At 41.7% G+C, this 16,102-nt stretch overlaps 1 protein-coding gene across 1 annotated transcript in view; it reads right to left on the bottom strand.

Annotated features, from left to right (window-relative positions):
* The window catches only part of LOC139749743 (WW domain-binding protein 4), a 28,834-nt gene that overhangs the window by 866 nt on the left and 11,866 nt on the right, over positions 1-16,102 (bottom strand). Inside the window, exons 3-4 of the mRNA XM_071663944.1 lie at positions 10,178-10,391; positions 2,132-2,375 (exon numbers count right to left, since the gene is read on the bottom strand). Of these exons, the coding sequence (XP_071520045.1) occupies positions 2,132-2,375; positions 10,178-10,391 (458 nt within the window). The remainder of the gene's footprint in view (positions 1-2,131; positions 2,376-10,177; positions 10,392-16,102) is intronic.

Here is a 16,102-nt window from a genome sequence, read left to right as displayed (position 1 = left end):
GCCTTCTCAGTCTACTCTTCCCCATATTCACTTCATTTCTGACACAGATCCTCTTAGTCAATCATTCTTCCCTGATCTTCTCCATATCCAGACCATTTCAGTAGACCCTGGTCAACTCTTTCAAACAGACTTTTTGGGCAATATCATCATACAGCTGGTTGCAGAAACTGGTTTCTAATGGTGTGAACACCAGCCACCTGCCTCAGGCTATCTTGAAGGAAGGATGTTCTTTCTTTACTTTCCTTGCTGCCACTGCATTTTAGAAAATTCACTGTTGGGCACTGTATTTCTAAGACCTGTGCTTCAAGATGGTTGGCTCTTACCTTTCTAAGGCAGAAAATGCCTAAAAGCAAAAAAAATGTGGGTATTCCTGAGAATGCTTCCTGCAACACCTCATCAGTGCCTCCCCTCATTCAGATCAAGACCCTATGGACTCAAAATCCTAGAATACTTCAAGAACCTTGCCAATTCCATGCCCTGACATCTGCAGATGGTGATAAAGCCAAAAAGATAACAAATTACATTGCCTCTGAAAATGTATGAAGAAGGCAGAGGTAGCACAAGGAACAGATGAAAGAATGGCCCAACCCACCCACATACACATGTATATACATACACGTCCACACACGCACATATACATACCTATACATCTCAATGTGTACATATATATACACACACAGACATATACATATATACACATGTACATAATTCATACTGTCTGCCCTTATTCATTCCCGTCACCACCCATGCACACATGAAATGACAACCCCTCCCCCGCATGTGCGCCAGGTAGCGCTAGGAAAAGACAACAAAGGCCACATTCATTTACTCTCATTCTCCAGCTGTCATGTATAATACACCGAAACCACAGCTCCCTTTCCACATCCAGGCCCCACAAAACTTTCCATAGCTCACCCCAGATGCTTCACATGCCCTGGTTCAATCCATTGACAGCATATCGACCCCGGTATACCACATCGTTCCAATTCACTCTATTCCTTGCATGCCTTTCACCCTCTTGCATGTTCAGGCCCCAATCACTCAGAATCTTTCACTCCATCTTTCCAACTCCAATTTGGTCTCCAACTTCTCGTTCCCTCCACCTCTAACACATGTATCATCTTTGTCAATCTTTCCTCACTCATTCTCTCCACGTGACCAAACCATTTCAAAACACCCTCTTCTGCTCTCTCAACCACACTCTTTTTATTACCACACATCTCTCTTACCCTTTCATTACTTACTTGATCAAACCACCTCACACCACATGTCCTCAAACATCTCATTTCCAGGACATCCACCCTCCTCCACACAACTCTGTCTATAGCCAATGCCTTGCAACCATATAACATTGTAGGAACCACCATTCCTTCAAACATATCCATTTTTGCTTTCCAAGGTAACGCTCTCGACTTCCATACATTTTCAATGCTCCCAGGACTTTCGCCCCCTCCCCCACCCTATGATTCACTTCCGCTTACATGGTTCCATCCTCTGCCAAATCCACTCCCAGATATCTAAAACACTTCACTTCCTCCAGTTTTTCTCCATTCAAACTTACCTCCCAATTGACTTGTCCCTAACCAGTCACCAGCTTCTTACTTATTATTACTTATTTTAGGCTTTGTTTTACCTTTGATAACAGAGCACTATGAATGTGGAATGACCTGGCAAGACTAGGGGTTGGGAAAATGTTTATATAGGGAGTTCCCTTAGGGGTCAATTTCTGTTTTCTGGTATTTTCTCTGGTCCAGCAATGGCCAAGTCCCAAGGCTGCCAGATGAAAGAGGTTTAACCTGTAGTCTTAAACTATTAATGTAAATAAATTAGAGCCATGGTGAACACTGTGTATGAGTGATAATCCATTCCCAAACTGTAGGACCCATATTTGATCCAGGTTTAATGAAGCTGGCAAGGAGTTACCTTCTATGGAATGTGCTGACTGAACTGCGCACTCACAGGTAAGGACCACAGAGTGACTGTGCACCTTGTTCGAAAGGATTAATGTGCAACAGCAAAAACTTTATATAAAGAAAAAGCAAATGTCTTTTTTTTTTGAGAAATATAATCACAACAACTAACTCGTCAAAATTTAGGCAGAATTTATGGAATAGGTATACATTTTCCTTACGTTTCAACCTGTTGCCAAGAGGAATATGCTTTGGCTCTTGGTGCTGGTCCATATATCACTGCTTTAGATGATACACTGGTGCTATTATTATTACATCCCTGAGGTGTATCTGCAGCTGATGACTCTTTTGAACTACTGATATGTTCACTAACTTGGGCCAAACTTGAGTTATCATTCTTGTTAGATAAATTTTCTTGTTCAGCTATGGTGAGAAATCCTTCTTTCGGTTCATCCCATTTGGATTCTGGAATTAAGAGGATGGCTGGTTAGGCTTTTGTGAAAGAGAGTACCTACCTAAAAGTATCTATGACAAGATAATATCAACAGGCAGTAATAGCATGAAGGCATCATCACAGATGTTGTCTGGTGCTCAGTACTGCTATCTTCCACCGTCACCCAGCAGCTGTTGTCAACCTTGAGTTTATTTGGTATATACTTCAGCCAGTTGTGTTTTTGTTAGTTTCAGTGCTGACCCCAAATAAGTTTTCACTGGGCAGGACAATGAAAATCCTCTCCATCTTCCCCAAAGGGCTTTCATGAATTTAGCTCTATCCCAGTTGAGAATGGACATGTATGTGGTGGCTTTTCAGGTCAACTCTCATCATATATTAAACAAGGCATCTACTTCCCACTATGGCTGTTGAATGAAGGTATGAGGAAGGTAAGCAGGTCTGATAATGCAATGCAGAGGCTGTTCACAAGGGAAGGAGGGATGCGACTGTAAGCAGCAGACTAGACAATTTACAGATTTAGATGGTGACTTTGTCAACTAGGGTAGGGGGTTCTGAGATGTTTTTCTACCAGCCAGGAAGAAATGCTCACCAAAATGCAGGAATGAATGCTACATAGCTGTCAGCCCTTTGGGGAAGATGGAGAGGATTTTCATTTTGTTAGTTTCAGTGCTGACCCCAAATAAGTTTTCACTGGGCAGGACAATGAAAATCCTCTCCATCTTCCCCAAAGGGCTTTCATGAATTTAGCTCTATCCCAGTTGAGAATGGACATGTATGTGGTGGCTTTTCAGGTCAACTCTCATCATATATTAAACAAGGCATCTACTTCCCACTATGGCTGTTGAATGAAGGTATGAGGAAAGTAAGCAGGTCTGATAATGCAATGCAGAGGCTGTTCACACGGGAAGGAGGGATGCGACTGTAAGCAGCAGACTAGACAATTTACAGATTTAGATGGTGACTTTGTCAACTAGGGTAGGGGGTTCTGAGATGTTTTTCTACCAGCCAGGAAGAAATGCTCACCAAAATGCAGGAATGAATGCTACATAGCTGTCAGCCCATGATAGGTTCAGTATTCTGGATGATGACTTACAAGGCTGCCTTCCAATTACAAGTGCCTTCCAATTTAAATTTCTGATCCATGCAGAAAAATGGAGAGCCTCCAGTAATTAACCACTATCCGAAAGGAGATGCCTCAGTAATCACTGTTAAAGGGTTATGGTTTTTAGATACTCGTTCCATCTTTTCACATAATCTTTATTACAACTTGTCAATGTGCTCTCCTCACTGACATCCCCATTTGTTGTGTTCACACATTATTCACCTCTCTGAAATTCATCAATACTCTCTCTCCCCATTTTTCACTTTTTCTCTTTTTCAGCTCTCATATCTTTTTCTTAACCTACTGCTACTCTCTCTTGTACTCCTTCCAATTACTCACACTCCTCTACATACCATTCATACAACATCTTTCTTTGTTTTATTTTGTTTGATATCTATCTATCTAACTATATCTCTGATGCTTGTCCCAACTGGAACTCCCTCAATGGGGGGCCATGGCAACAGAGTCTTCATAACTAATGAACTCCAGTTCCACTTCTTAGCCTTCACTGCCTCACCTTTAACAGGCCACTAGCAGAGGGTAACTAGTGCCTAATGCTCCTACCTACTACTTCTACTGAAAGTTTCTACCTAATGTTCCTGCCTAAATGTTCATACCTACTACTTTTATCTACTGTTCGTATCGATTTGCCTAATGACACCAAGCACATAGTGCTCAATGCAGGAAAATCTAGAGTTTAGAAGAATGAGCTGTGTAAGTGTTGTCAAGTGTTACATACGACAAGAAGAGACTGTATATTTGTGGACAAAATTCCAGTAGTACACATGTGGGTGAGGCAGAAAGTAAAGACGGGTAGCTGGGTCAGAACTGTTCAATTTGATAACCACTGAAATGCTGGCTCACTAAGCAGCCATCAGTAACCCTCCTGATACCAAGGTGGGTAATGCTGGTAGTATACCTCCCTGGTCGTTAGCTTCTTGCCAACTACCAACTACTATTTCAATTTATTACTCAGTACCCTTTCTAATATGTCTCATCCTCCTTATGCCACACACACTCACCTGCAAACTTATGCACTGCTTCCCTAAGTTGCCTAACCAAATATCTTCCACTCCCTTAGTATCATTTACTCTTACCCTATGTCATTCTTCATTCGACTCACGTGATATCTCTGCACACAGGCCATTTTCCCATGCATACTTGATTTCATGAATTCTTTTGAAGTATAATTTCGAACCTCAGGATGTAACTACAGGCAAAGAAAAATCCATAATAATGGCTGATTACCAGCCAAAGGTGGTGAATACCACTAACAACTTGGTTGCCCTTGAGTAAAATAAAGCTGATCCCCTAAATGCATGAAACTTGTAATGTCCACTACAATAGACTCAATTTGTAAGGTAGTTTCAAAAATAGCCTAATGATGCCTAAGTTATCAGCAATAAATATAACATATTCACAAATGTAGTGGAAGTGAATTGTTGATCTGTCACCAAGACAAATGTGGCCAACTATGACCAAAGATTTTTCAAGATTTTAATGAATTCACCACAAAAAACAACCAGAAATAAATATAATACAATTCATTAAAATGAATAAGAATAAACATCATTTGGATTTACTCGGGTACTTTTGCTCTTTCACAGAAAGGTTTTGAGATCAGAATAATGTCTCTAATCATCTCATTTTCACTAAAAGAAAAGCTTCCATAAATAGGATCTTTTCCAACAATCAGCATTCCCCAGGCTTCATGTTCAGCTCCACATAAAAGGTTAAGGGTGATGGATAAAATCCTGGCAGTTGTTTCATTCTATAATTCATTTTTTTTTTTTTTTTTATACTTTGTCGCTGTCTCCCGCGTTTGCGAGGTAGCGCAAGGAAGCAGACGAAAGAAATGGCCCAACCCCCCCCCCCCCCCCCATACACATGTATATACATACGTCCACACACGCAAATATACATACCTACACAGCTTTCCATGGTTTACCCCAGACGCTTCACATGCCTTGATTCAATCCACTGACAGCACGTCAGCCCCGGTATACCACATCGCTCCAATTCACTCTATTCCTTGCCCTCCTTTCACCCTCCTGCATGTTCAGGCCCCAATCACACAAAATCTTTTTCACTCCATCTTTCCACCTCCAATTTGGTCTCCCTCTTCTCCTTGTTCCCTCCACCTCCGACACATATATCCTCTTGGTCAATCTTTCCTCACTCATCCTCTCCATGTGCCCAAACCACTTCAAAACACCCTCTTCTGCTCTCTCAACCACGCTCTTTTTATTTTCACACATCTCTCTTACCCTTACGTTACTCACTCGATCAAACCACCTCACACCACACATTGTCCTCAAACATCTCATTTCCAGCACATCCATCCTCCTGCGCACAACTCTATCCATAGCCCACGCCTCGCAACCATACAACATTGTTGGAACCACTATTCCTTCAAACATACCCATTTTTGCTTTCCGAGATAATGTTCTCGACTTCCACACATTCTTCAAGGCCCCCAGAATTTTTGCCCCCTCCCCCACCCTCTGATCCACTTCCGCTTCCATGGTTCCATCCGCTGCCAGATCCACTCCCAGATATCTAAAACATTTCACTTCCTCCAGTTTTTCTCCATTCAAACTCACCTCCCAATTGACTTGACCCTCAACCCTACTGTACCTAATAACCTTGCTCTTATTCACATTTACTCTTAACTTTCTTCTTCCACACACTTTACCAAACTCAGTCACTAGCTTCTGCAGTTTCACACATGAATCAGCCACCAGCGCTGTGTCATCAGCGAACAACAACTGACTCACTTCCCAAGCTCTCTCATCCACAACAGACTTCTATAATTCATATCATATTATATAATATTATACTTTGTCACTGTCTCCTGCATTAGCGAGGTAGCGCAAGGAAACAGACGAAAGAATGGCCCAACCCACCCACATCTACATATATACACATACACACCCATACATGCACATATACATACCTATACATTTCAACATATACAGACACAAAGACATACATATATACACATGACATACGCATAATTGTTGCCTTCATCCATTCCCGTCGCCACCACACCACACATGAAATGGCACCCTCCTCCCCCAGCACGTGTGCGAGGTAGTGCTAGGAAAAGACAACAAAGGCCACATTCGTTCACACTCAGTCTCTAGCTGTTAGGTATAATGCACCAAAGCCAAAGCTCCCTTTCCACATCCAGGCCCCACAAAACTTTTCATGGTTTACCCCAGACACTTCACATGCCCTGGTTCAATCCACTGATAGCATGTCCACTCTGCTATACAACATCATTCCAATTCAATCTATTCCTTGCACGCCTTTCACCCTCCTGTAAGTTCAGGCCCAATCGCTCAAAATCTTTTTCACTCCATCTTTCCACCTCCAATTTGGTCTCCCACTTCTCCTCATTCCCTCACCCATTCTCACTCATTCTCACCATGTGACCAAACAATTTCAATACACCCTCTTCTGCTCTCTCAACCACATTTTTTAAGGCATGTACAGAGCATCAGATTGGGGAAGAGCAGTGTGGTTTCAGAAGTGGTAGAGGATGTGTGGATCAGGTGTTTGCTTTGAGGAATGTGTGTGAGAAATACTTAGAAAAGCAAATGGATTTGTATGTAGCATTTATGAATCTGGAGAAGGCATATGATAGAGTTGATAGAGATGCTCTGTGGAAGGTACTAAGAATATATGGTGTGGGAGGCAAGTTGTTAGAAGCAGTGAAAAGTTTTTATCAAGGATGTAAGGCATGTGTACGTGTAGGAAGAGAGGAAAGTGAGTGGTTCTCAGTGAATGTAGGTTTGCGGCAGGGGTGTGTGATGTCTCCATGGTTGTTTAATTTGTTTATGGATGGGGTTGTTAGGGAGGTGAATGCAAGAGTTTTGGAAAGAGGGGCAAGTATGAAGTCTGTTGGGGATGAGAGAGCTTGGGAAGTGAGTCGGTTGTTGTTCGCTGATGATACAGCACTGGTGGCTGATTCATGTGAGAAACTGCAGAAGCTGGTGACTGAGTTTGGTAAAGTATGTGAAAGAAGAAAGTTAAGAGTAAATGTGAATAAGAGCAAGGTTATTAGGTACAGTAGGGTTGAGGGTCAAGTCAATTAGGAGGTAAGCTTGAATGGAGAAAAACTGGAGGAAGTAAAGTGTTTTAGATATCTGGGAGTGGATCTGGCAGTGGATGGAACCATGGAAGCGGAAGTGAATCATAGGGTGGGGGAGGGGGCAAAAATCCTGGGAGCCTTGAAGAATGTGTGGAAGTTGAGAACATTATCTCGGAAAGCAAAAATGGCTATGTTTGAAGGAATAGTGGTTCCAACAATGTTGTATGGTTGCGAGGCGTGGGCTATGGATAGAGTTGTGCGCAGGAGGGTGGATGTGCTGGAAATGAGATGTTTGAGGACAATATGTGGTGTGAGGTGGTTTGATCAAGTAAGTAATGTAAGGGTAAGAGAGATGTGTGAAAATAAAAAGAGCATGGTTGAGAGAGCAGAAGAGGGTGTTTTGAAATGGTTTGGGCACATGGAGAGAATGAGTGAGGAAAGATTGACCAAGAGGATATATGTGTTGGAGGTGGAGGGAATAAGGAGAAGTGGGAGACCAAATTGGAGGTGGAAAGATGGAGTGAAAAAGATATTGAGTGACCAGGGCCTGAACATGCAGGAGGGTGAAAGGCGGGCAAGGAATAGAGTGAATTGGATCGATGTGGTATACCGGGGTCGACGTGCTGTCAGTGGATTGAATCAGGGCATGTGAAGCATCTGGGGTAAACCATGGAAAGTTCTGTGGGGCCTAGATGTAGAAGGGGAGCTGTAGTTTCGGGCATTATTGCATGTCAGCTAGAGACTGAGTATGAACGAATGGGGCCTTTGTTGTCTTTTCCTAGTGCTACCTTGCACACATGAGGGGGGGAGGGGGGTGTTATTCCATGTGTGGCGAGGTGGCGATGGGAATGAATAAAGGCAGACAGTGTGAATTGTGTGCATGTGTATATATGTATGTGTCTGTGTGTGTATATATATGTGTACATTGAGATGTATGGGTATGTATATTTGCGTGTGTGGACGTGTATGTATATACATGTGTATGGGGGTGGGTTGGGCCATCTCTTTCGTCTGTTTCCTTGCGCTACCTCGCAAACGCGGGAGACAGCGACAAAGCAAAATAAAAAATATATAAATACATCTCTCTTACCCTTTCATTACTTACTAGATCAAACCACCTCACACAAAATATTGTCTTCAAACATCTCATTTCCAAGACATCACCCTCCTCAGCACAACCCTCTCTATAGCCCATGCCTCACAACCATATAACATTCATATTTTATCGAAATGGGGTGATCCAAGTGTGTGCAACCTCTCCATTCACACATAACCTCAATCCAGATCCAATAAGTGCAAGTGAAACGTGTCCACGTTAAAATAACTAATCCTTAGTGCAGAAGTTATGTTTGTTTTTGTGGTCCTTGATGAGCTGGTCAAGTGGAAAACAGCTGCTGGGAGACTTGAATTTTCCTGGTGTAGCTAAATTTTGTGTGTCTTAGTCTAACTACTCAGACAAAACAAGAATGTTTAATCGGTGCCCTTTGAAAATAACTCAGTATCAGGAAATTAAAAAATAAAGTGGGATTTTCTGGCAAAGAAAATCAGTGTTTACGGTGATTACACATATACTGTATTTAATTAGTTCTCTACCATACCATATTGCATAAATAAGGTGATTCTTACGTTTGTTTTAGAAGGCAAGTACAAACTTTAATTCCACTACTATTAAAATACAGTGCAAATGCAAATCCTTATAGAGCTTCCAATGTGATCCATCCTAAATATTCACTTCAGTCAAATGAAAATAACACTGCTGGGCAAACTTAGAAAATTCTTTCATAATTTCTTCTCAACTCCTTGGTATGTAATACTTTAACCCTTAAATAGTGGGCTAAGTTTTATTTGTGAATCATTAAATGGACAAATACATAAGGTCCTCATATTTTCTTTCTCAATAAAAAAAGAAAAGAATACATGTAAAAATCAAGGATACATACAAAAAAGTGAGCTGACATAAAATATGGTTGTGGCATAGTGCTGAAGTTAATGCACAGAGGCCCTGACGAAGGGTGGTGGATGGAGGGAATAGAAAGGTGGAAGTAAAATGGGGGTGAAACTCAGCGCAAATTTAATAATGACTCATTTCTTTATTAATGAAAGCAATATATGTATTGGTATAGGATATACATAAACAAGTGGGCTGACATGACTGACACAGCCATGAGAAAGCCCTGAAGATAAGGTATAATTCCCCTGGTATATTTAGAGGGGAAAGAGAGATGGGGTGGTTAACTTAGGAGGATTGCCTTGTAACCCACATTCACTAAATGATACTCATCACTACTTTAGTTATTGATCACACATATCTATATTAATTTACATATATAATTACATTTCATTATTACTTCTCAAAAAGAGAAGTAGTTTCTGAAATAAGCACCTATAGTGACCAAGACAGCAGCCATACACTGGTGCACTGTTCAAAACAAAAGCCTAGGAAACTTAACGTTTTTTCAAGGCACCTGCCACAAAAATAGTCTTCTGATAATTCACACTAATCAAGGGTTAATATATTGAGCTGTATAGTGGGTAAAGTGCATAATGAAATATCATAATGTAAAAAGCATTAAAAAGGGAAAGATTTTTATTTGCCAAAAAAGTTCACCTCTCACCTCCTGTTTCAATATTCCAGTAATATGTGCATCCTTCAGATGTTTTGGCTTCATACCAGTTTTTGATAACAGACACAGCTTGGATCTTGGTGTGTGATGTATTCTTCTTACCTATGACGATCTCAGCATTACTGGCAGCAGCAATCTCGCTTATCTTCGACCCTGTCATGTCAGGATTCTGTTCAATGTCATTCTTATATGCTTTCAAGGCAGCCTTTATGAAAAAGAGATAAAGTTCATAAGTTTACAGATTACTTCTGAGTATTTCAGTGATGGTAAAGTATCAGATATATATTTTAAATTCCTCAATTCAAAGTATTCATATTTTCTAGCTTTATATTTGCTACCTTTTACACAAGGTGAACTCACTATGCATAGAATTACAGTTAATCAAACATGTATCTTCTAATTAAGTATAGTGTGTTGAAGAAAATAGTCTTTCACAGTACCTAAATTTGTCTTTAGGTAAGATTTACATCTCCATTCACAACTGCAGCCTCAAACACAAAAACCCTTCACTGCACATGATTAACAATCATTCCCCTGTCACCTTAATGTGAGATATCGCTTGCCTTAAACAACCTACTCATTTCTTTTGTGATGCACCTCTCCTCTCATACCTTTAACCTTATTATCAGTGATCTTTCGCTCCTCCAACCTGTTTCCTACTGTCTATTCTGCAAGTTCACATCTTTTGCTCCTCCAAACAGTTTCCTACTGTATATTCTGCACATTCACATCAATTTAAAACCTTAAACAGCTCCCACCTTGATCTGACAATCCTATAAACGATGGTTTCCACTGTTGAATGATAATTAAACTTTTCCATCACTTTAAATATTTAGTTGATCTACCATACCATTATTGGCCTACAGAGATCTCTTCAATCACTAGAAATGCACAAGAAAAATATTTGCTCTCTCCACTACCCCTAAAACCAACATTATACATATACAGCAGTCAACCTGCATTTTGCACATACATGGTGACCCCATGGAAAATTAGTAAACTGCAAGATGACCTACTTGATGAGAAGAAACACTTACATAAGGACAGAATAACACATGAAATGTGACTATGGGAGAGTTTTAGCAGAATTGCATGAGGAGCAGGGAGGTCACCATGGAAGGCCACACTCAACACTCTCAATCTGGGAAATAAGAGACCACATGGAGATACTTTCAACTGAATCAACAGAAACTACCCGAAGTAAACAACTTAAAATCCAGAAAAAATGAAGAATAATCTACTAAGGGCCTTTAGAAAGGGGAGTTTATAGTCAAGCCCTTATAACAGTACAGTCCAGTAAGAATCTATCCAGGTGAAAATCTATATGATGAGAGAAATTCTCTGATATCTCACCTGATCACCTTCCTCACCCTGGCAAAGGAGTGTCAGGTATAGACAAACAAAAGCCTTTCTGTGCATATCCAGTTTCTAGTTGTTATTTTTCTTTCTGCCTCACCCACATGCAGACTACTGGCATTCTGTCCACAAATATACAATCTCCCCTTTTCATACATAACACATGACAACACTTAACATACACAGCTCATTCTTCGTTAACTCTAAATTTTCATATGGTAAGCACTATGCATTAGCCCTGCCTTCAGGCAAAACGTTAAGAGCAATAGATAGAATTGGTAGGTAGGAACATTTAGCAAAAGCATTAGGGAGAAGTAGTAGGTAGAATCGCTAGGTAGAAGTAGTCGGTGTGAAACTTTGCAAACACTGTGCTAGAGTTGCCTTCTGCCAGTGGCCTGTTAAGATGAGGCACTAAAGGCTAAGGAGCAGCATTGGAGTTCACAAGATATGGGGACTATTGTCATGGCCACCCCCTAGAGGGAGTTTCAGTTGAGAACAGGCATCAGAGATAGAGACAGATAGATAGACAGACGACTGCAGGAATGATTAAAGGGATTGGGGAGAGAGGAAGACCACCTATGACATGGAGAAATAGAGTGGATAAGTACTGCAGGGAGAAATGGTGGAAGAGAGCATGGAATGGTGTAAGTGAGGACAGGGATGAGTAGGGGTCAGAGATATAGATAGATAGATAGATAAACAGATTTTGCAGTAGGTCACAGTGATGCGTGTGAGCTAGTATTTGCTAATAACCATGGAAAAATATGAAACACATTAAGGGACTTATGTTTTATTTATCCTCATGATATCAGAATACATATATATTTTTTTATTTATTTATTCATTTTGCTGTCGCTGTCTCCCGCGTTAGCGAAGTAGCGCAAGGAAACAGACAAAAGAATGGCCCAACCCACCCACATACATATGTATATACATAAACGTCCACACACGCACATATACATACCTATACATCTCAATGTATATATATATATATATATATATATATATATATATATATTGTTGGAACCACTTTTCCCTTCAAACATACCCATTTTTGCTTTCCGAGATAATGTTCTCGACTTCCACACATTTTTCAAGGCTCCCAAAATTTTTCGCCCCCTCCCCCACCCTATGATCCACTTCCGCTTCCATGGTTCCATCCGCTGACAGATCCACTCCCAGATATCTAAAACACTTCACTTCCTCCAGTTTTTCTCCATTCAAACTCACCTCCCAATTGACTTGACCCTCAACCCTACGTACCTAATAACCTTGCTCTTATTCACATTTACTCTTAACTTTCTTCTTTCACACACTTAACCAAACTCAGTCACCCAGCTTCTGCAGTTTCTCACATGAATCAGCCACCAGCGCTGTATCATCAGCGAACAACAACTGACTCACTTCCCAAGCTCTCTCATCCCCAACAGATTTCCCATACTTGCCCCTCTTTCCAGGACTCTTGCATTTACCTCCCTAACAACCCCATCCATAAACAAATTAAACAACCATGGAGACATCACACACCCCTGCCGCAAACCTACATTCACTGAGAACCAATCACTTTCCTCTCTTCCTACACGTACACAATGCCTTACATCCTCGATAAAAACTTTTCACTGCTTCTAACAAACCTGCCTCCCAACCACCATAAATCTCTTAAACCTTTCCACAGAGCATCTCTATCAACTCTAATCATATGCCTTCTCCAGATCCATAAATGCTACATACAAATCCATTTGCTTTTCTAAGTATTCTCACATACATTCTTCAAAGCAAACACCTGATCCACACATCCTCTCCCCACTTCTGAAACCGCACTGCTCTTCCCAATCTGATGCTCTGTACATGCCTTCACCCTCTCAATCAATACCCTCCCATATAATTTACCAGGAATACTCAACAAACTTATACCTCTGTAATTTGAGCACTCACTCTTATCCCCTTTCCCTTTGTACAATGGCACTATGAAACGCATTCCGCCAATCCTCAGGCCCCTCACCATGAGTCATACATACATTAAATAACCTTACCAACCAGTCAACAATACAGTCACCCCCCTTTTTTAATAATTCCACTGCAATACCATCCAATCCTGCTGCCTTGCCGGCTTTCCATCTTCCGCAAAGCATTTACTACACCTCTATCTCTGTTTATATATATATTTTTTTTTTTTTTTTTTTTTTCCAAAAGAAGGAACATAGAAGGGGGCCAGGTGAAGATATTCCCTCAATGCCCAGTCCTCTGTTCTTAACGCTACCTCACTAACGCGGGAAATGGCGAATAGTTTGAAAAAAAAAAAAAAAAAAAAATATTTTTTTTTTTTTTTTTTTTTGCTTTGTCGCTGTCTCCCGCGTTTGCGAGGTAGCGCAAGGAAACAGACGAAAGAAATGGCCCAACCCACCCCCATACACATGTATATACATACATCCAACACACGCAAATATACATACCTACACAGCTTTCCAGGGTTTTACCCCAGACGCTTCACATGCCTTGATTCAATCCACTGACAGCACGTCAACCCCGGTATACCACATCGCTCCAATTCACTCTAGTCCTTGCCCGCCTTTCACCCTCCTGCATGTTCAGGCCCCGATCACACAAAATCTTTTTCACTCCATCTTTCCACCTCCAATTTGGTCTCCCTCTTCTCCTCGTTCCCTCCACCTCCGACACGTATATCCTCTTGGTCAATCTTTCCTCACTCATTCTCTCCATGTGACCAAACCATTTCAAAACACCCTATTCTGCTCTCTCAACCACACTCTTTTTATTACCACACATCTCTCTTACCCTATTATTACTTACTCGATCAAACCACCTCACACCACATATTGTCCTCAAACATCTCATTCCCAGCACATCCACCCTCCTCCGCACAACTCTATCCATAGCCCACGCCTCGCAACCATACAACATTGTTGGAACCACTATTCCTTCAAACATAGCCATTTTTGCTTTCCAAGATAATGTTCTTGACTTCCACACATTCTTCAACGCTCCCAGAATTTTTGCCCCCTCCCCCACCCTGGGGATAGGGGAGAAAGAATACTTCCCATGTATTCCCTGCGTGTCATAGAAGGTGACTAAAAGGGGAGGGAGCGGGGGGCTGGAAATCCTCCCCTCTCATTATTTTTTTTTAATTTTCCAAAAGAAGGAACAGAGAAGGGGACCAGGTGAGGATATATCCTCAAAGGTCCAGTTCTCTGTTCTTAACGCTACCTCGCATGTGCAGGAAATGGCGAATGGTTTGAAAGAAAAGAAAGATATATCCCTGGGGGTAGGGGAGAAAGAATACTTCCCACGTATTCCCTGCTTGTCGTAGAAAGCGACTTAAAGGGGAGGGAGCGGGGGGCTGGAAACCCTCCCCTCTCGTTTTTTTTTTAATTTTCCAAACAAAGGAACAGAGAAGGGGGCCAGGTGAGGATATTCCCTCAGAGGTCCAGTCCTCTGTTCTTAACGCCACCTTGCTAACGCAGGAAATGGATTGAATCAGGGCATGTGAAGCGTCTGGGGTAAACCATGGAAAGTTGTGTGGGGCCTGGATGTGGAAAGGGAGTTTGTGGTTTCGGGCATTATTGCGTGACAGCTGGACACTGAGTGTGAATGAATGGGGCCTTTGTTGTCTTTTCCTAGTGCTACCTCGCACACATGAGGGGGGAGGGGGATGGTATTCCATGTGTGGCGAGGTGGCGATGGGAATGAATAGGGGGAGGCAGTGTGAATTGTGTGCATGGGTATATATGTATGTGTCTGTGTGTGTATATATATGTGTACATTGAGATGTATTTTTTTTTTTTTTTTTTTTTATACTTTGTCGCTGTCTCCCGCGTTTTTCGAGGTAGCGCAAGGAAACAGACGAAAGAAATGGCCCAACCCCCCCCCCATACACATGTACATACACACGTCCACACACGCAAATATACATACCTACACAGCTTTCCATGGTTTTACCCCAGACGCTTCACATGCCTTGCTTCAATCCACTGACAGCACGTCAACCCCTGTATACCACATGACTCCAATTCACTCTATTCCTTGCCCTCCTTTCACCCTCCTGCATGTTCAGGCCCCGATCACACAAAATCTTTTTCACTCCATCTTTCCACCTCCAATTTGGTCTCCCTCTTCTCCTCGTTCCCTCCACCTCCGACACGTATATCCTCTTGGTCAATCTTTCCTCACTCATTCTCTCCATGTGCCCAAACCATTTCAAAACACCCTCTTCTGCTCTCTCAACCACGCTCTTTTTATTTCCACACATCTCTCTTACCCTTACGTTACTTACTCGATCAAACCACCTCACACCACACATTGTCCTCAAACATCTCATTTCCAGCACATCCATCCTCCTGCGCACAACTCTATCCATAGCCCACGCCTCGCAACCATACAGCATTGTTGGAACCACTATTCCTTCAAACATACCCATTTTTGCTTTCCGAGATAATGTTCTCGACTTCCACACATTTTTCAAGGCTCCCAAAATTTTCGCCCCCTCCCCCACCCTATGATCCACTTCCGCTTCCATGGTTCCATCCGCTGACAGATCCACTC

The sequence above is a fragment of the Panulirus ornatus genome, chromosome 8 (assembly GCF_036320965.1).
Source record: "Panulirus ornatus isolate Po-2019 chromosome 8, ASM3632096v1, whole genome shotgun sequence".
Taxonomy (NCBI): domain Eukaryota; kingdom Metazoa; phylum Arthropoda; class Malacostraca; order Decapoda; family Palinuridae; genus Panulirus; species Panulirus ornatus.
Note: the sequence above shows the minus strand (reverse complement) of the source record. Positions and strands in the feature narration are given on the sequence as shown.